At 33.2% G+C, this 20,510-nt stretch overlaps 3 protein-coding genes and 2 non-coding genes across 5 annotated transcripts; 1 reads left to right on the top strand and 4 right to left on the bottom strand.

The window, feature by feature from the left end:
- Positions 1 to 271: 271 nt before the first annotated feature.
- LOC108331259 (probable protein phosphatase 2C 72) lies at positions 272 to 2,269 on the bottom strand. The gene is made up of 5 exons (XM_017565907.2): positions 2,057 to 2,269; positions 1,520 to 1,843; positions 1,265 to 1,379; positions 929 to 1,152; positions 272 to 853 (listed from the first exon to the last, which is right to left on the bottom strand). Exons 1-5 carry the CDS (start codon positions 2,225 to 2,227, stop codon positions 647 to 649), a joined length of 1,041 nt encoding a protein of 346 aa, XP_017421396.1. The 5' UTR covers positions 2,228 to 2,269; the 3' UTR covers positions 272 to 646.
- Positions 2,270 to 3,626: 1,357 nt separating this feature from the next.
- On the bottom strand, positions 3,627 to 3,729 carry LOC128196396 (U6 spliceosomal RNA). The gene has a single exon (XR_008248679.1). It is a non-coding gene; the product is annotated as a U6 spliceosomal RNA (small nuclear RNA).
- Positions 3,730 to 7,220: 3,491 nt separating this feature from the next.
- LOC128196397 (U6 spliceosomal RNA) lies at positions 7,221 to 7,323 on the top strand. The gene has a single exon (XR_008248680.1). It is a non-coding gene; the product is annotated as a U6 spliceosomal RNA (small nuclear RNA).
- A 2,431-nt stretch (positions 7,324 to 9,754) lies between these two features.
- On the bottom strand, positions 9,755 to 11,404 carry LOC108330835 (uncharacterized). Its single transcript, XM_017565408.2, has 4 exons — positions 11,056 to 11,404; positions 10,811 to 10,969; positions 10,338 to 10,700; positions 9,755 to 10,011 (listed from the first exon to the last, which is right to left on the bottom strand). The coding sequence occupies exons 1-3, from the start codon at positions 11,332 to 11,334 to the stop codon at positions 10,344 to 10,346; spliced, it is 795 nt and encodes a 264-aa protein (XP_017420897.1). The 5' UTR covers positions 11,335 to 11,404; the 3' UTR covers positions 9,755 to 10,011; positions 10,338 to 10,343.
- A 1,244-nt stretch (positions 11,405 to 12,648) lies between these two features.
- LOC108331301 (uncharacterized) lies at positions 12,649 to 17,953 on the bottom strand. Its single transcript, XM_017565952.2, has 6 exons — positions 17,658 to 17,953; positions 17,307 to 17,578; positions 17,042 to 17,131; positions 16,848 to 16,919; positions 16,530 to 16,649; positions 12,649 to 13,998 (listed from the first exon to the last, which is right to left on the bottom strand). Exons 1-6 carry the CDS (start codon positions 17,899 to 17,901, stop codon positions 12,880 to 12,882), a joined length of 1,917 nt encoding a protein of 638 aa, XP_017421441.1. The 5' UTR covers positions 17,902 to 17,953; the 3' UTR covers positions 12,649 to 12,879.
- Between the last annotated feature and the right edge of the window lie 2,557 nt (positions 17,954 to 20,510).

Below are 20,510 nucleotides of genomic sequence, written 5' to 3'. Positions count from 1 at the left end.
AAATTATTTTATTTATTTATTCTCTTTTTAAGTAAATATTAAAATTTAATCTCTTATTCAATAACAAAAGTTATTACAGCATATTTTTCACTGATCACACACTTGGGGAGTTCTATATTTTTTAGAGAAGTGAAATTATTAGATATACAGGGTATGGATCTCATGTTAGTGATATGGTGGCATATATTTTTTTATAGTGATGAGTTGTATCATTTGTAAAGTATCTTATTACACTTTTTTAATATTATTCTTTTTCTTTCCATTTCTCTCAATTACATCGCTTGTTTTTAATTTTCTGTATAATCTGGCCGTGCAAAGGTAATACTCCTGATAATTGACCAGACTATCACGGCCTGAAATTAGCCTTGTTAATTATCATCCGATTACACTACTCATCAAAATTTAATAGGTACGAAGACATTAACTTGGTGTGAAGTGGAGTAAAAGATTACATTATAGGAGATACAAGGAGATTTATAAAGTAAAAAGGAGAAACTAGAGGATGCTAGCTGAGAATAACAGAAGCAGTACATCTTCTTATCAGCGTTCTATGTAAATTCCCAACATGACATGCGAGGCGCCATGTGATGTAAGGAGCTATAATTTCACGTTCACATGGCAACTTTGTTACCAAGAAAAAAGGGCCTTATGAGGGATTTCCACTTTTGACGGGTAGAAACTGTGGCTTCTTCTGTAGGAAGAGGCAAACGGCAGTGCAGTCATCTAACTTAGAAGGATACTTGCTTTTCCATGCTAAAGCTGCTGCTTCCACAACAGCCCTTGCTGCTTCATTTTCAGTGTCTGCTGCCCACACAATTGAGGAAACCTCCTCGTTGCTTAGCACATCCCACACCTAAATCAGAAAAACAAAAAGTCAATAAAGGAAAATCCAAAATAAGCAAATTAACATGCAAAATAAAACACTAACCCCATCACTTGCAAGAACAATAAATTGGTCGCTAGATGTTAGAGTGCGATGCGAAATGTCAGGGATGGCAATGATGCCGTGGTCTTTGAGCATGAAATCTCCAAAAGCCCTAGACATGGCCAGACCTGGAGAGTTCTCATCTGGTAACCACACTCGCTGGATGTGTGGTTCTTCCTTCAGGGCAAATACACGGCCATTGCAACTTTTTATTCGTGCTGCTTCGCCTGCATTTCAATATACAATCACAAATTCCATGTCACGTTATTTACTTTTTATTTTATTTTGCGCTCACATTAATTTACTTAGCTTCAACAAGGACGATGATATTAGCCTTACATGGTAATCCAGGTTTCATATCCGTGGTCAATTGAATGGCCATGATTTCACCGTCAGAGATTGTCCCCAAGATTGCTCTCGAGTCACCAAGGTTTGCTATGACAAGATCTTCACCCTGTCAATTTATCCTTTTGCATTGTTATTACTTACTACATATTTTCTATTGTAAGTAGCAAAAACTGATACACATATGTATGATCAAAGATTCGGTCAATGATAATTTCACTTTCACGGTTGGTTGGTTAGTTGGTTTACCTGTCTTATGACAACTACAGCCGTAGTTCCACTGCAAGAGCAGTCCAGATTCTCTTGTAGCTTCACCTCCTTGTCCATCACCCTGAAACCATCAACAATGGCTTCTTTCCATTCTTGAAAATTCTTGTTTAGTAGAGCTTGTGAGTCGTCTTCAACTGTCTCCGCATGCCTTACCATGATCTTCTTTTCAATCTTTGCATGCACTTTTTTTTGGTCCACTATGAATGAACACAAACGGCTGTTCACTATTTTGCTCACTATGTGACCATTCCTTCCATGCCCATCAAAAACTCCACAGAATGCTGCGTTTGCCGTCCCATAAACCTAATAAAGGAAGCAGAGGAAAAGAAGTTACGATAAATTTCATGTGCTTCCCAGTGCCTATGTATATGGATATACTATGCAGCTTGTTTAAAGGAGCAAGTGTTCAATCTTAAACTTTGTGAATATTAGTATCTTAGATAGAATCTAAGAGATTATTCTACTATGATTCAGAAGAAAAAAAAAAAAGATAGCTTCTTTATAACAAACATGTACCTGACAAAGTGTTGCAGCATCTTGGTTGAGCCCTTTGGTACCTTGTTTAGAGTAAGCAGAGGAAAGTCCCCTTAGAAGCTTGGTTGCTTCAAACACTAACACATTTTCATCACGAGCTTCTTCAGGCGCTCCATGAATCGCTGAAGATTCAGAGGATATGCAGATACCCATGGAGACTTTTTCTTCTGTTATTTTATTCTATTCAAAATACGAAACAAGTCTAACACTCATGAATTACAGGACCCAATATATAGCAATCATTTACAATTTAATAAGTGAAGTTGCTTATATGGTTCCTTGTGGGAAAGCTTAAGCTAATGTAAACTCAATAATGGACGGTTTTTTAATGGTTATTTATTCAACTGGAATGTCCCAACATTGGCTTTAAGGGACAGAGTACAAATGCTTCTGACTTTCTATAATTGAAATTAATATATCTAACAACACTATCAGAGATTCTAACACTTCTGCAAAACTATTATCTCCTTTAACTACTATGCTACATTAACATTTTCTGCTTATGTTTGAGTTATGGACTTTTGTGAAATAAGGATCAAGTTTCCTGTATTCCTGCAATCAACTTGTTCTTACAATTGTGCATGGATGCATCTTGTTTCTTAATCATTCATTAATTTAACTTTTAATATAATAAATTAAAACACATGTTCAACTAATATTTTTATTTTATTTTGTAAGCATGGGTTGAAGAAAGAAAGGAAGGATCCAATAATTAAAAAAATCTTATTTGAACGGAAGAACAGTTTAATATATTGAATTGGTATTTGACTTTCATAATGTATTAATAATGAAAACAAAGATTCAGAATAATTTATTACGTGTGTAAGACGGGTATTTTAAATTAAATAAAGATAATGTTACTTATTTTCATTGTTAATGACTAGTATATAATAAAGATGATATTATATATTTTTACTATTAATAAGCAGTGTAAACAAAATCGTAATTTCGTGTGTTCATATTTTTTTGATGTAATAAAAAAATTAATCATTCTCATAAAATAATTATTGCTGAGACACTAGAAAGAAAAATATAAAAAATATGTATAAATAAAAATAACTACCCTATGTATAATTAATAATGAAATCATAGCTAAACAGAAATAATGAAGATTTTAAGATATTCTTTTTATCGTGAGTGTATTATTTTACAATCTGCTATACAAATGGGTTGGGTTTGATATTCAACTAATTATCTAATTATGAATATTCCCTCCTTTAATTTGATGAAATTATTTGTCTATTTTAATAATACTTTTAAAATGAGCCTTTCATTTTTGTTTTCAAAAGCATTTTCTGATACATGCTTTCTAAACTAATATACGAAGAAAAATCGATTAATCCTCGGCCGGAAAAAGAAATATATATACAGTAATATGATGTTTGGGACTTTTTTTCCATTTATAAATCTACAATTGAATAATATACATAAAAAATTTACGATTTAATCTTTGACTGCAAAGTTAAAGAAAATTTTATTTGTTCCCTTCCTCAAGAATAATAAGAAAAAACAGGAAAAATATAAAAAAAAAACGTAAACCGAAAAATATAAAAAAAATTTGGATCATTTCTCGATTTGTGCGTGTCATCCTTGCGCAGGGGCCATGCTAATCTTCTCTGTATCGTTCCAATTTTATCGGATGTCCCCGAAGGGACAATGTCATGTGTTTTGAAATTGATTATAAACCCTGCTATCATTGCGTGTCTAGTCAGTGTGGGACATAATGGGATCAAAATAAAACACCTAGTTGCTACTTAACAAAATATAAGTAGTAGTATCTCACTGAGGAAATTTTCTCTGAATCTGTGCAAGGAAGGAGAAAAGATCCACAGGAACCAAGCAAGAAGTAAGTTACATTTCTCTGTCTCAGTATAATTTTGAAAAAAAGAATATCTAGCCACTATCATCATCTATCTATAGGTAGTCCTATTCATAACTCTGCTCTGCAGATTCTGCACCTTACTTTTGATACGACATTTTGACATATCTCTTCTTCAGTATTAATATAACTTGATAGTATATATTATTAATTTGAAATAATAAAATACTTTTTTCATTTAAATATAATTATTATTTCCTTTCTCTTCTGTTGCGATTGTTTTTAAAGATTTTATGTTGGTGAGGAGGAATGATTACTCACCGATTTTTGTGTTTTTATTGAAGGATTTGTGTAGATACGTGGAGTTGGAATGAGAAAGAAAGAGCATCTTTTATCCTCGCATAGGTAAAGGATTTGTATAAATGTAGTGTTTCGTTTATAAAATTGACCTTTTTTTTTTTTCATTCCTGACATGCTCACCATCGTCCAGTGTTATGGGGTTTCTGATTGGAGATGTGACTGTCATGTGTCAGAGGAGTCCACATCGCGACATCAAGAGTCAATCGTCACCTCCGTTTTGAGTTCCCTTGGCAACACCGTTGGTACTATTAACTTGGTTGAGAATCGATTCCGAAATCGATGTGCAGACGAACAACAAGCAACAGCTTCTCTAGGAAGATCGCGTTGATGAGAGTTTCGTGATCCAGTAAGCCTAAGCACGGAGAAGAAGAGGAAGAGACCGAACAAAAGGTTCGATTTTCTACAGAGGAAGCTGCCGATTATGGTGAAACGAGTAGATGGGAATCGATTCTGGATTGAAAGAAAACCGATTCCTTTGTGTTGAAGATGAAGCTGATTGGTGAAACAAGTAAATGAGAATTGGTTTATGGAAGGAAACCGATTATCTTGAAAATGAAACATCATATATAATAAATAATTATAATAATAATTCATAATAAAAAATATACTAATAATAATATATTAAACAATAATAATAATAATAAATACTAATAATAAATAATAATATTAATAAATAATTAGTATTATAAAAATGATAATAATAAATAATATTATTATTATTAAATAATGATAATATATTAATTTTAATTATAAAGATAAATAATAATCTTACATTTTTAATCTATTAAATTATTTTATTTATAATATATAAGTTAAATTACTCACAAATATTCGTAAATTTTCCTCTTAAATTTATTTATTTTACTTTCAAATATTTTAAAAAATATAATTAAAATTCATTCACTCAAATTTATCTTAATTTTTCTACTCTCTTCCTTACATATATATTCAAAATCAACACATTCTTAGTAAACATTTTGAATTTAAAAAGAAGGATAGTGATATTTTGACAATAATTTTTTAACATTTTAATATTATTTACATGTTTGGTTCAAAATTATTCCATAATCAATAATAATAATCATAAACATCAACTTGAACCAATCACAGAATGACACGTAACTAATGTTAAAATGTTGTTAAAAAAATGTTATCAAAGTATCATTATCTTAAAAAAAAAATTGAGATAAGACAACGTAAAATAAAGATTCTGGCCCCACGAAATGTAATGAGAAGTCTAAAAATTCATTATTTTCTTGTAAATAATCGATTCTAGCCTCACGAAATTATTATTTTGTTTTTCTTTTATTCTATTTCTTATACATATTTTATTCTGTTAGGGTGTGTTCTTTTGGGGGGAATTGGGGGAGATGATTTGAATAGATTTGTGTGGATTTGAGGGTAATTTTTTAGTTGTTTTTTTTAGTGGATTTGTGGGTAATTGAGAATGGATTTAGAGGTAAAGTTTGTGAGAATTAGTGTAAGATTTGATTGATGTGACAAATAAAAAAATTTGTTTAATTGATAAAAATTAAAGATTACCAAAATACCCTTAATTATTAAAGTAATATAAAATGATAATTGTTAATATTATATTTAATTATAAAAATATTTATAAAGAATAAAAAATTAAAGTTAATAATAATAATAATTATTATTATTATTATTATTATTATTATTATAATTTTTATTATTATTATTAATATTTATGCTGATGCTAAGAATCTATTTCAATCAAATACATTATATAAAGGGTAAAATTGAAATTTATGACAATTCCTTGCAAATCTGCGCTCGATAGGAAGGATTGAAAATTTACTTCATCCCGCAAATCTCTTCTTTTCATCGCTCGCAAATTTATAGAAACGAACATACAAATTATTTGAAATTCATCGTTGCAAATCATCAACAACAGGAAATACCTTAAAGCGAATACGGCATTAATTTTATTTGGGTTAAATATGTTTTTGGTCCCCTAACTTTCAGTGAAAATTTGAATTAGTCCCTCTTCAAAACTTTGGCCTAATTTAGTCCCCAAACTTTATTAATGTGTGAATTTAGTCCTTTTAACTAAATTTTGTTAGGTTTATTTAATGTTTCAAGTGTGTTTCATGATAGCATCTGAGTTGTTTACACTTTTTGACACATTTTTGCTTTAGTGTTAACTGGGAAATGTGTTTGAAACATCAAATAAAGTTAACAAAATTTGATTAAAATGACTAAATTCACACACTTCTAAAGTTTGGGGACTAAATTAGTCCAAAGTTTTGAAGAGGGACTAATTCCGAATTTCACTGAAAGTTAAGGGACCAAAAACATATTTAACCCATTTTATTTATCCTATTTCATTAAATTTTAAGCCAATAATAATAATAATAAAATTTATATCAGATTTATCTTTAAAAATAAAATAATAATTATTTAATTTTATCCATTAAAATATTTTTAATATAATCGTATCTGTACTTATTATATAATAAACGAACTTTTATTTTAAATTCATTTAAAAATAATTCAAACAATACAACTGTTCATTCTTCACCAATCTCATCTTTATTTTCTCAATAAATAAAATATATTTAATTAAGTGTGATAGATGTCGAACGAACAACTCAACACAAATTTCAGAAAAATTTCGAGCATTAATGCTGAAAGTACTATTTGACATGAGTAGTGTAGGGTGTGCAGTGTGTAGAGCAGAGTCATCATGGCTACGAATTGAAATACTTTGATCTTCTTTCATCGATCATTTCTGGACTCAACTCACTGCGTTTGCATTCAGAGAGATCTTCTACTTTGCTTCCAAAGGATCCTCAACATTGCTTCAAGATTCTTTTTCTTCAGACTGCGCCTTTTGTTTCTTCTTCATTTCTTTAAAGGTAAGTGGTCTCATTCCATTTAAGTCCCACATCGTTAAAAAATATTAAAGTTTCAATGTTTATAAATGAAATTCCGCCCATAAAGCTCGTCCCCTCGGGGACATCCGATAAAATTGGAACGATACAGAGAAGATTAGCATGGCCCCTGCGCAAGGATGACACGCACAAATCGAGAAATGGTCCAAATTTTTTTTATATTTCTTTTACTGCGAAGCTCAGCATATTGCATAGTTGAATACAAGCATACAATTTTTTTTGAGGTTTTTGTAAACTCAGGAAGTTTCCCTTTATTTGTTTTCTTTTCTTTTCATAGCAAGAGTATGATTTCACTCCCCAAATGTTTTTCAGAATCCATATCATTATGTAATTGTGTTTGTGTATCTTTTGCTACATAATATATTACATCTCATAGGTGGTTTGGATAGCCGCATATACATATGTGTGAAGAGTCTTAGACTTTATATGCAGTTCTAATGTTTTATCTACACCAAAGCTAAGGTAGAAACAGACAAACTTACTGATAAAAAATTAGGTTGTATTCCTTACAATCTATCTATAGTTACCTTTTTCAAATTTTATATCCCTTGCTTCAGTGGTTTCACCCTCAGTAGATTTTTTTTTTATGGTGGAACAAGAAGATTACACAAGTGCATGCAGTCGGCTATACTGCAATGAAATATTCATTGCATCATCACAGTGACAAAAGAAGTTTAAGGTTGTTCTTATTTTAAATTGAAAATGCTGCACTTTGTAGCCATACCAAATCCCATTTTCTCATTTTGTTGTTAAAAAAGGTCTCAGTTTGTCTGTTAAGAGTAAGGTTCTCTTCTTTTGCATGGAAATATTCATTGCATCATCACAGTGACAAAAGAAGTTTAAGGTTGTTCTTATTTTAAATTGAAAATGCTGCACTTTGTAGCCATACCAAATCCCATTTTCTCATTTTGTTGTTAAAAAAGGTCTCAGTTTGTCTGTTAAGAGTAAGGTTCTCTTCTTTTGCATGGAATTACTAATTAATGAGAATAATACGCGATGATTTGAAAAACGATTTCTGTTCTTTTCAAATACTAAGAGGCTATTGAAAGAATGTAATTGGGAGATTCATGTTATAACAAGTGCTTTTAACATGAATATTGTTTTTGGACATAGTAGGAATAACATTCATGTAAGTTAGCAGAAAACTAGATTTGTCAAAATCGATTCCACTGTTTGAAAAAAATGAAGAGAAACTTGTGTTGTGGTGGTTGGAATTGATTTTAAGAATGTGAGAATCAGTTTGATATCTTTTTTATTTCAATTAATACTTTTTAAAAAATATTATTTATTAAAATAATTTATTTTATTACATTAGCCAAATCTTTTATAAATTTTATTTTCAAATTCACTCAACTTTAACTTCTGAATATTTAAAAATAAAAACACTACAAATTTCACTTTCTAATTCATCTATTCCATCTCTCTCAAATGATTCCTTTCTAAAAAACAACCTAAATTATATACGTATGATGTAGCTCTCTTCAATTGTGGGTTAAAATGGGTGAAGTGATAAATGGATGAATTTCAAAAAGTGAGAGAAATGTTCAGTGTCTTTTATCTAATTTTTTTGATTAATTTTCGTAAAATGGCTAATAAATAATGTACTCAAAAAAATAATTTCGTGTGCTAGTTTTAGTTAGACAAAGCATTTAGCTGATACATTTTCAGAGCAGTAATTAATTATCAATCCTGTCTAATACAATTTTGTAAATAAAATATTTAATGACACATTAGAATCACAAAATATGGAAGACTTAAGTGTGATTACCATGAACTTACAAATGCAGAGGGTTATTTCATTTTTAAGTTTAAGTTCATTTTTGTCCATCCAATTTTATTCTATATAAAAAATTTAAAAACTTGAGTACTTTTGGTACAACGTGTTAAAAAAACGAATATATGTTTAATAATAAAGTATATTAAACTTCATTATTAAATCTTATTATTAAAATTCTATGTGAATAATGATTAGTATTGTTGCCGGCAGATAATTTTTTCTTTATATTCACGGAGTCACGAGTTTTATAAATCTTGCAATCTTTTATTTATGTTCTGTTTAGGGTCTGCCAGCCTCAAGAGTGCCAAAAAAAAGATGTGAAAGGTTGGGTATAAATGTGGTTGTCATAATAAATAAAAAATACTTACATATTTAAAAAACAATATTTGATTTAGTAGCCACTTTCAAACTATTATCAATTAAATTAAGGGTATTAATCAATTTCAAGAATTTTAAAAAACAACTGAAGAATGAATTAGGTATTTATGGATCAAAAAGAAATAAAGAAATTTTACTAAAGACGGAGGAAGATGTATGTGTACTACACAGTATAGGTTAAAGAATTAACCCGTTGCCATTTATTAGAAAAAATTAGTAGAATGGATAAATTTAAAATTACCTAAATAATCAACAAGATGGAAAAAATTATTTCCATAATGGTTTTTTATCTTTTCAAATTGATAATGGTTTTTTATCACTTAATTCAATTTTTTTAATAATAAACGCATAGTAATTTTATGTTGTTGTGATTTTATAAATACTACTACCGTTTAGACATTCTTTTGCATGGCATTATTACCCTGTGAATCTTGTATGCATGTGGCATTTTATAACGGTGTTGCCAAATGAAATAGAAAACACTTGTCTACATATTACCATGCCTAAACTATAGTACACTTGTGATACATTTGAGAACAAGAAAGTGGGTTGGGGAATTGAATCCAAAATCAGAAATTGTTCATGCTAGTAACAATCACAGAAACAAAAGACTCCCACTTTGTTATGTGATCATATTCCATTGCCCTTGAGAGGTTGACTGCGTGCAAGGCAATCCACTTTCCGATTCCTGAAATTGAAATGAAAAAGAAAATTACATTTCCCATGGAGAATAATCTTTTGAATGTCAGCATAGCACCTGTGAACTGAGCAATTGACAATGCATACAGATTTTCAACCGTAAGAATAACCTTTGAAAAGTGAACAGGATAAGTTAAACTAAACTAAACAAGACAAAAGGATCTAAACCTGATACATGGAACAAACTCCTGAAACCCTCCTCTCCCGTATCAGGTTATAAATTATTGAACATAACTTATACATCATTAACATCACATCAACATTCACATGAAAAAAACAACTGAAAAGAGATTAGGGAAGTAAGTATGCAATTACATTGTTTTATTGGGTGGCTATCGGAGCGGTATCTTCGGTGGCCATAGGCTCCACCTGAGGAACCTTCTTTGCAATTGACTTTGGAATGTCAAGATACTCCTGGATACAACGCTGTTGAGGATGGGACAGGAGTGTGAGGATGTGACGGAATAGAACACGTGCCAAACTCTGTCCACTCTCCAAGATAAACCCCTCATATTCACTAACATGTTCAAGTGCCTCCACTAGTGTATCATAAACCTCCTGGGGGCAATTATCAGGACCAGGCTTATCATGAAGGTACATCACATCCAATGTGAACACCTTCTGGTTCACCGGCCACTGATACTGTGGTCGCTCTGATGATCTGCAGTACAACAGAATCTACAATGGAGTGGCACGTAGAAGATTGCATGTTAGGATTCACAATCATAAATACGATTGCGTGATTGTGTGATTGTGTGATGTTAATCGTAGCCATGAAAAACACTTACAACTCTAAAGATGCGACCCTGCACACGGGATTTCTTGGCTTCATGAGCGGCCAATCCGAACAAAACGGTGAGATCGGGTGGGCCGGCGGAAGAAGAAGCTGAAATGCCACGCATTGCAGCGATTGTTGAGTCGATGTCAGAGGTGAAGTCTTTCCGCACCTGTAATCAGAATTAAAATTAAAAACCCTAAAAAGCAAATGATTGATTAAATTGAAGGGGAAAAATAGGTTATGGTGGAAAGAAACCCAGGAGATGGTGTTGGAGAGAGTTGCGAAGGCGAAACGGTGTTGGGGGTTGATGGTGAGCTTGGCATTGACGAAGAGAATGATGGCTTGCTTGACGGAGTCCAATCGGGTGAGGGGTCTGCCGTTGGGTCCGGTGGCCCCTTTCATCTCGACGAGGCACTGAGGATCTACGTCCAGGCAAATCAGAATATCTTCGTTCGCAACTCGCGAGGGTTTCAGACTGTATCTGTTGCTGCTTCTCTCACCCCTTCCACGGCCATCTCCTTCAATTCCCTCCATCTCTCGTTCTCTCTATCTCTCTCTGATTCCTGATCTTCTTCTATTCCTGATTTCTTCTCACCCCTCCCATTATCCCTCTTATATAATCCCAATTTCAAATTTTCATCTCATTTTCAACTGCTTCTTCTATTCCTAATTTTTTTACGTTTACTGCTTATAACTCATAAATAATACATATTTAATTTAAAATACTTTTATCCTCAACTATAATCATTAACATTATATTTAAAATTGAAAAAATACATTATTTCATCCAAACAACAAATTATAAACCATTTACTGTATTTTACGTAGTAATTATTATTATTATTTTTAAAAAGTAAAGAAACTATGAGTTCGTTACGGCTTTGTTTACTGATATGATTTAATTCAGACAAGATGAGTATTTGTGTATGGTTCCTGTTTCCGTTATAAACTTCTGGTATCAACGAGGTTATATTAAGTCAATCGCTGAGCGGAAGAGGTAGATTATTATTTTATTGACTGCTTTCAACATGACTTCTTCCATAAAATGAAGACCATGAGATGTATCTAGTTCTTTCTATCTATATATTAGGCAGGCAGTGATATTTTTCAGTGCCCATGGTATACCTGTCAATTACATTGAGGATGCTGGGGATCCTTATCGAAATCGAATGAGTTGAAATAAAGAGGAATTAGTAATAAGCACACTCTCGCTTGTGAGGTTTGTTTTGAGTTTGAACCCTTTGAACTTAGAGATTTCATATTTAAATGTTGGCTTGTATTCTTGTTGATTTAAATTGTAAACGGCTAGTAGTATGTTACTCGTCACAGTACCTGAGAGTAAAAGTACTCCCGTCTCCTTTTGCTTCAGTATCTCTCATTCCAACTCTACAGCAATGAAGAAGCAAATTTTCTCATATGGGAACTCGCCCTCTTAAAGAAATATTCAAAGAATAATTTACCAGGGATCATTTCAAGAGCAATGAATTATTAAACCCCGAAAAAGTTGTATCTTTGTGTATATTATTTGAAACTTCTTTACATTTTAACATGGTGATAAACTGTTTAATTATCGAGCACACTTCGAGTGAAATAAATGAAAAAAAAAAGGAAATAAAAACGAAGGAGAAAAAAAAGAAATGGAAATGAAAGACAGAGTGAAAGACTTTCACACATTCATTATGACACAGACATAGTCATTCTCAATAATTATTAGAAAACAATTTATGACCACAATAATTCAAAAAGAAAAACACTTGCACAATTAAACAGTTCAAAAGTTGCAAATAACTCGTCCAAAAAAATATTTAATACCGTAAATTCTACGAAGTCAGTTGAACTCACTAAGAATTAAATGAAAATCAACACATGGTTTGGCAACTTAAATTAAGCTCCCCATTTCTTCAAATGCTGCCATCACCATGAGATCCAATTTAACCATACAAAAATATTCAACATGTAGGAAATTTCAGTACACGAACCCTTACATCTAAACATTGCAATGCTACATAGGTGAGTAGAATAAACAACTACAAAACACGACTAAAAAGAAGTCCATGAAAGAGGGAGGGGGGAAAAATATTAAGTCTGGGGCGAAGTTTTGGCAGCGGTTGTTTGGGGAGGCTGAGTATTCCCACTGCCATTACCATCGGCAGTATAGGTCGGAGCCTGAGTATAACCAGCACCATAAGAACTGTTACTGTATGGAGGCGGCGCCTGACCATAAGCAGGCTGGCCTCCCTGAGGTGCACCATATGAACCATAACCTGGTTGCCCTGCAACATAGCTCGATGGAGGTGCTCTCTGAGCACCAGTTTCTGCTTGGGGTTGAGTATAACCGGAAGGTGGAGGCTGAGCAGGATATGCTGACTGACCATAGCCTCCTACCGCACTGGGTGACTGCGACTGTCCGTAAACAGGAGGATTGCCACTTGGTTTCTGAGATTGAGGGGCTCCATAACCAGGTCCATAACCTGGCTGTGGTTGACTTCCATAAGCAGCTTGGGATGTTGGGGGAACCCCATAACCTGACTGAGGAGTTCCCTGAGGTGGGTAGTTGGCAGTGTTTGAGCTGGGCTGTTGGCTGGTAGGATAAGCTTGTTGTGCAATGGTGGTCGGTTGGGTAGATGGAGCTTGGCCTGAATCTCCCTGCGACGCATAGCTTGCAGTGTGGCCCTCTTGTGCTTGGTTATTCCCACTACCATAGCCAGTAGCGGAGCCATAGCCTTGTTGCTGATCATATGTTGGTGGTTGTCCATACCCCGAATGAGATTGTGCATTATATGCATTATAGCTGTCCTGAGCATAACCCTGTCCCGGTTGGCTATAAGCAGATGAAGGTGGTTGACTATAATTGTATGCAGAGCCATCAGCTGGAGGTGCAGGACCTCCAGGATTTTGTGGTTGCTGAGGTTGTTGACTATAGTAATCATAGCCGCCAGCATGAGTAGACTGTTGGTGAGGTGGTGCAGAAGACTGGTCCCAATTGGTGGAATATCCACCTGGTTGTTGGGGAGGATAGCCTGAATATGGTGGCTGAGGCATGTTATATTGAGGTGATGGACCAGAATATGCTCCAGGTTGCACATAGCCATAACCAGGTTGCTGCATTGGTGCAGGGGGACCCCAGTTAGAGGGTGGTCGAGATTGGTAGCCTTGCTGAGGATACCCACCAGACATTGAAGGATTTCTAAGTCGATTCTGTGCAGACAAATAGAAAACAAAAATAAAGGGAGTGAACTCAACCAAGTTTCTACATCAGACAAGTACAGAAAGCAACATATGCACACGTACACAGGTTAAACTTACAAATGCAGAAATCAACATATAATGAATACGATATAAAGGGTATGTTATCTAGCATTAACAGGTTGCATACATGATCAGAAAGGGATATGAATACCTACATACCGTACTGGTTCGTGATAAAACTGAGTTACTCCAGCAGAAGCACACCCTTTCCCTATTCGAATTGGATGGGTACAAGAGAAAGCACAGACCATAGAAGCAAACAAGCATATTCAATATTTATTGCCTTGAAAAGGCAATCCGTCATATAGTATCTCAAAATATGCAAGATCTTACTCCAATTGTTACGCTATTCAATATACAATATAATACTAGTATTCATATTAATTGAACAAGTCTGACTGGACTACAGATATTTAACAATGTATTAAGATGACGGCTCAACTCTAAATAGAAATATACAGACTGTCGAGACAATTTTTTTGTGCTCCGATGTACATTCTCTCAACCTCTGTACAACCCAATCTAATAATTCAACCTCAGGATCACGAATTCAAAGTTCAAATTAAATATTATTTAAGTGAACAACTAATAAGAAAAAGAAAAATAATGGAATGATGAAGCAGAATAGAAGTAGCACAAAATGTACAACAGACAAAGACAGAAATCTTGTAGATAACTGGTTAGTTAAGAAAACTACTACTTAAAACTGGACAAAAATTATAGAATAGAGAAAATAATTAAAGTGCAGCACAATGGGCACGTCTCAGATTACCTATGCCAAATGTAAGTCCAGTATAACATACGAGGATAAAATACTATTCCAAGTACATAAAGGTTCTTTTGAGAAATGAACTGAAAACCACTTGGTAGTTGAAAACTATTTCAATACAATTCAATATTCAATCTAATAATGACACCATAGTCAAAAAATATAGTAGGAGACTTACTGCCCTTGATAATAAATATCAAAACTGAGATTTAGAACCATACCAGGGCATGTTGAGGGAACACCAACAAATGGATTCATGTTGGTGTCACCAATGGTCCAATAGACACTAACCCTACAACAGTCCCAATAACAACATCAGTCATAGGATACACAATTAATAAGCATATTCCAATGTCGAGAGACTATAATCTCAATGAGTATCCATCTGGACCAAAATATTTCATAATAACAGTAGCCTTCGCAGCCCCAGTAATTTAAACCAATAAAAACGAAAGAGGAAACTCGCCAAAGCACTGGGCCAGGTGCAAAACTACACCACAGTTAAAATACGGTCTTTGTAAAAGTATGGTATCTTAGTCAAGAAAACTGAGTCTAATTCTCAAATATTGCTACCAAAGTCATTGGTTTTTGGATGGATAAAAGAGATAATGGATAAGACGTATTAGCTAATTTTACAGAGCACAATACTCATGCACAAACATAAGTACGCAGCTTACAAGTCATAATTAGAAAGACCCTGAAAGTTAATGACCATCACCTAATCCGAGACTAAACATAAAGAAAGGCACATATTGCTAGTATGTCAAGACTGTTAATCAAACAAGATACTATACAGTTGTTCACACCACATAACAGCTAATAAATGACGGCTATAGCAGTGAACGTCTCACTAAACATATTTCCAAAAGGCGAGCTGACGAGACTACACTGAAGAGAGTTGGATATTACAAGCAAGAACATCATAACAGCCACTAGTGACTTAGTTTCTTTTCTACCTTAGTGAATTACTTTGTAAAAGTCTTGAAACACTTGCACAATATGAAATTATGTACTAATTTTCTTTTGGAACAATACAATGGGCAACAGAGGTCGTATCAATATTTAAGTATCATATAATAGAAACCACTTGCCAAAGGCACATTAGGCTCTGAAGAAATCACTACTTCCATAAACAGACACTATCAGCTAAGCTGCTTTGGGAGAGATACCAATGCATCCAGAATACGCATCAAGTTAACTAATAATTATCATAAAGCTAAGCTTCTTCATTCCAGATCAAAACATCAATAATATACACTGTTAAGTAATAATGGTCATAGTGCTATGATATATCATTAATAAGAACCATAAATTAATTAATATGAACAGAATAAAAATCATTTATGCAAACTAAAGTAAAAACCATCAAATGATTTACCAAACGAACTTTTTACCTGTAAAGAAACAAATCGGAGAAAGTACAGAAAACATGTATCAAGCAACAGGGATCAATCAGATCTAATTTTATATTTCAATATCATAGGAAAAAAAAAGATCCAACAGGCAATGACAAGCACACAGTATTCACACAACAATCACATAAAGCTTTCACATAAATTAACCTAGTTTGATCAAAACAGTCTAGATTGTGCAACATACATAGTACAAAACCAAGTAGAAAACCAACAATTCTAAACACTGAACTAGACTTGGCATAACCAGGTAGATATGCCTAAGCCAAATGTGGCAAAAAGAAGCACCATTAACATACCTCGCCGCTAATGATTTGATTAACCAACTCCTTTGCAGACTCAATTTGCTCCGGTGTCCCATCAATCTTTAATGTTCTTTCAGTTGATGTGTCACCTGGAGGAAGATGCAGAGGTATGACCTGAAACAAGCATATGAACATTAGTCACAAGGAACTCCCATAGAAATTTCCAAGTTATGAGAGTTGGCAGTTATCACAATCTCTTATCAAATTAGTAACAATCTCAAGGCTTCAGTAAGAACACCATAACGGAAAATCACCTATGTCTAATACACAAATAAGAGAACAGTGTTTTGCATATCAATTATAAGTAAAAACCTGAATCCGTGCACCAGTAGAAGCTTGCATATTCTTTATGGTTTCTCCACCTTTGCCAATAATAAGGCCAACCTGAAGATGTCCACAATAAACATATTAACCCAAACAGACAGAAGAAGAACCCCATACCTGAACAAGGGAATCACTCATGACATTGTACAAAGCATACACTTCAACAAATCTGCCTTTCACACCTTATTATTTGGAATTCTCATAACAAATTCATCTGACCCAGCTTGTCCTGTCAGTCTTCGAGCAACAATGCCAGAGCCTCCAGATTCAGCCTGGTATAAAAGAGGTTATCACCATATATATTGTAATAATTAAACATTTGAGAAGTTCATCAGGAAACACTTCTCCTTGGTAAGATTATCGCAACATCAAAATCTATGATAAACCAAATATAATCCATTTGTGATTGACAGAAAAAGAAAATGAGAAGTATAAAATGTTTTTAACCTCAGCAAGAACTTCATTAATGAGTTTCTCTGCAGAGGCAATTGCCTCGGGTGTGCCCATAAGCTCAACTGTCCTGGTAGCAGAATTAGGGTCTGCGTCCATGTCGCGAGTAACTTGAATTTTGGCACCAGACTGCAACTGAAGATATTTAATGGTTTCTCCACTTTTGCCAATAATCACACCAACACGGCCGTTAGGGATGTCAATCTTCTTGCTCGTTCCTTGGTGACTGTAGGAGACTGGAGGAACGGCAGAGTACTGAGGCTTCGCATCTATGTTCATTGAAATCAGAGTTTATAAACCCTAACCTAAACTAGAAGAAGTGTGGAGCAGAGAGGGATAGTTAGTTACCGTAAGAATCGAAGCCGGAGGTAGGAGCACCGTTATCTGATTTGGGACGCTTGGCGTCAAGCGGGGGAGGAGGAGCAACGCTGAGGAGGCGGGCAGCGACTTCTTGAGCACGCTGCTTGGCGAGCTCGATGCCCGTGGCAGGGCCTGCCGAGAAGCCGGTGGGTCTGTCAGAGGATTGGTCTTCATACTTGCGTTTGAGGGGCGCAGAGTCGTTGGGAGATGAATAGTGAGTTTCGTCCGCCATTGGCACAAACCCTAGAGATGTTAGGTGTGTAAGAGGGGCTGTGAGATTATTTATAATTTATAGTGGTGGCTAGTGTGATCCCTGGGTGAGGTAGTAGAGAAAAAAATAAAAGATATTTTACATAGCTTGTCTTGCACAACCAAAATAAAATAATGAGGCGTTTTTACGTCATCCATAGAATTCCGACTTTATTTCAGTTTTTACGGGTGTTTCTTTATATAAATAAACAACAACAAATAAAGATAATTTTTAATCATAATATTTTATCTATTAAAAATATATATTTGTGAGATTCATTTGAAAATTTATATATATATATGAACATCTTTGAACAATATATTCACTCTAACAATAACGTAACTCTAATATGTATTAAAATAAAATAAATTATATATAATTCATTAAAATTAGAGATTTGGTTTATTTTAATATATTATTTGAGTCATGTTTAATTATTATTGTTAAATATGAATTTATTGTTGAAAAATGTTAATTTTTTTTGAATTTTTTATTTACAATATTATTTATAGTTTTTTTGTTTGTTTTTTTGTCTTTTCATCTTGTTTTTTCATTACAATTGTGTTATCATCGTTCAATTTGATATTTTCATTGCATAGTCATTATCACTATTATTGTTCTTGTTATTTGGACCAGTAATATTATAGATTTGTTTGTCTTGTCTAAGAGACCATCGCACTATAAAAGTCAAGCAATTGAAGCTCCAATGCACCTTGACACGTCATCCCAGCCTTTGTTGTTGTTGTCTCTCCCTCTTACGTGTGGTGTATGTATGGTATTCTCTTTGGCGACAATCATCATCATTCGACTTGACTTTTCATTTTCTTTTCAAATCTCTAACTTTCATCATGATTGATATTTGTTTGAATTTTTCACCTTTTTTAAGGTTTATTATCTCTCTTAATATTACTTTCTCTTTACAATTATTTATGCATAATTTTATTATTCTTACATTTAATTAGTCCATTTATATCAATTATGTTAATGTGCATTTATCGAATGACAAATTAGATAACAATAATAATATTTGAGCTCCAAATATTAGACTTTACCTCAAGGTTATGTAGGTCACCTTAATCAAAATGTGATGGGAAGTTCTCCCTCTTCTTCTTGGATCTCCTCCTTCATCCATGGAGGTTATTAGTTCATTATGACATTTTGAGACCAATTTGTGTTAAATCAAGTTTAGGATTATAGTACTTTGACACTTTTATTGATGAGAGATTGTTTTGAGTTGTTTTTTATCTTTCAATAATCTTACAATGAAATTAAAAATTCATTTAAAGTGTTTATTCAAACTTTGTGCAACGACAATGCTCGTGAGAATCTTTCTCATTCTTTAAAAAATTTATGGGTTCTCATGACACTCTTCATCAAACTCCATGTGCTTATACATCAGTAAATTGAGTTTATTGAGAGAAAGAATAAACATCTCATTAAAACAACTAAAACAAATTTAATTCACTCAGAGGCTCCTCATTGATTTTGGGTTAAAATAACAAAATTTCTTATCTATTTTATTTTCTCATGAACTTCTTCGTTCTCTAACATTTAGAGTCTTTGGATTCCCACGTTTTGTTTACAATTGTGGTCCTAATCTTGATAAATTATGTTAGGTGGCATAAATGTATCTCATTAGATTCACTAAACCACAATTCGCTTAACCTCTATTTCATTTTAGCTTATGTCACTTTTATTGAATCTTCCCTTGTACTTTAGTTGAGTCCTTCTCTTTTTGAGTCTCGAATTGACTAACTCATTATCCTAATTATTTGTGATCCTCCTACTATGTCTAGTATACCTGTAGATCCCAACCTTTTTAAGTGTATATTCATTGATAAATTCCCTATTGTCCACCAGGTCACTCTCTTGTAGTGTCCACTCATGCACCCCCTCCAACTCCAATAGTTCAATATGATATTTCCATTGCCCTCGGTAAAAGTATATGTTTCACTTGTAATCTCCATCCTCATTACATTGCTTTGAGTTATCACATGTTATCTCCATCACTTTATACTTGTCTTTCACTTATTTCCTTTTGTTTCAATTACAAAATTTAAAGTGATCCGTTAGCCCTCAAGTCATGCTTGATGAAATAAGTGTTCTTTAAAATAATGGAACTTGGAAACTTATTCCTTTAATTTTTGGAATTTTTTTGTTGGTTATAGGTAGATTTTTGCTATCAAGGTGGGTCTTAATGGTAAAAGTTATACACAAATTATTAGGTTGAATAATCGTGAAACGTTTTCTTCAGTTGCAAAGATAGTCTTTGTTTGCTTATTCATAACCATGGTTGTTCTTTAAGGTTGACCTTTTTATCAATTTGATGTCAAAAAAGTTTTTTTTTTCTAATGATGATTTGTAAGAAGAAATCTATATGGAGGAACCTTCAAGTTTTATTGCACAAGGGAAGTCTTTTGATCAAATTGTCGTCTATTTAAATCTCTATATGTTCTCAAACAACCTTCTAGGGTTTGATTTGGCAAATTTATCATTATTGTTTAATAATTTGATATGACTCAGATTGAGATAAATCATTTAGTGTTTTTTTGTCACTCAATTGAAGGTGTATTTATCTAGTACTATATGTT

Source organism: Vigna angularis, chromosome 4 (assembly GCF_016808095.1).
Source record: "Vigna angularis cultivar LongXiaoDou No.4 chromosome 4, ASM1680809v1, whole genome shotgun sequence".
Classification (NCBI taxonomy): Eukaryota; Viridiplantae; Streptophyta; class Magnoliopsida; order Fabales; family Fabaceae; genus Vigna; species Vigna angularis.
This window is presented reverse-complemented; position numbering and strand designations above follow the sequence as displayed.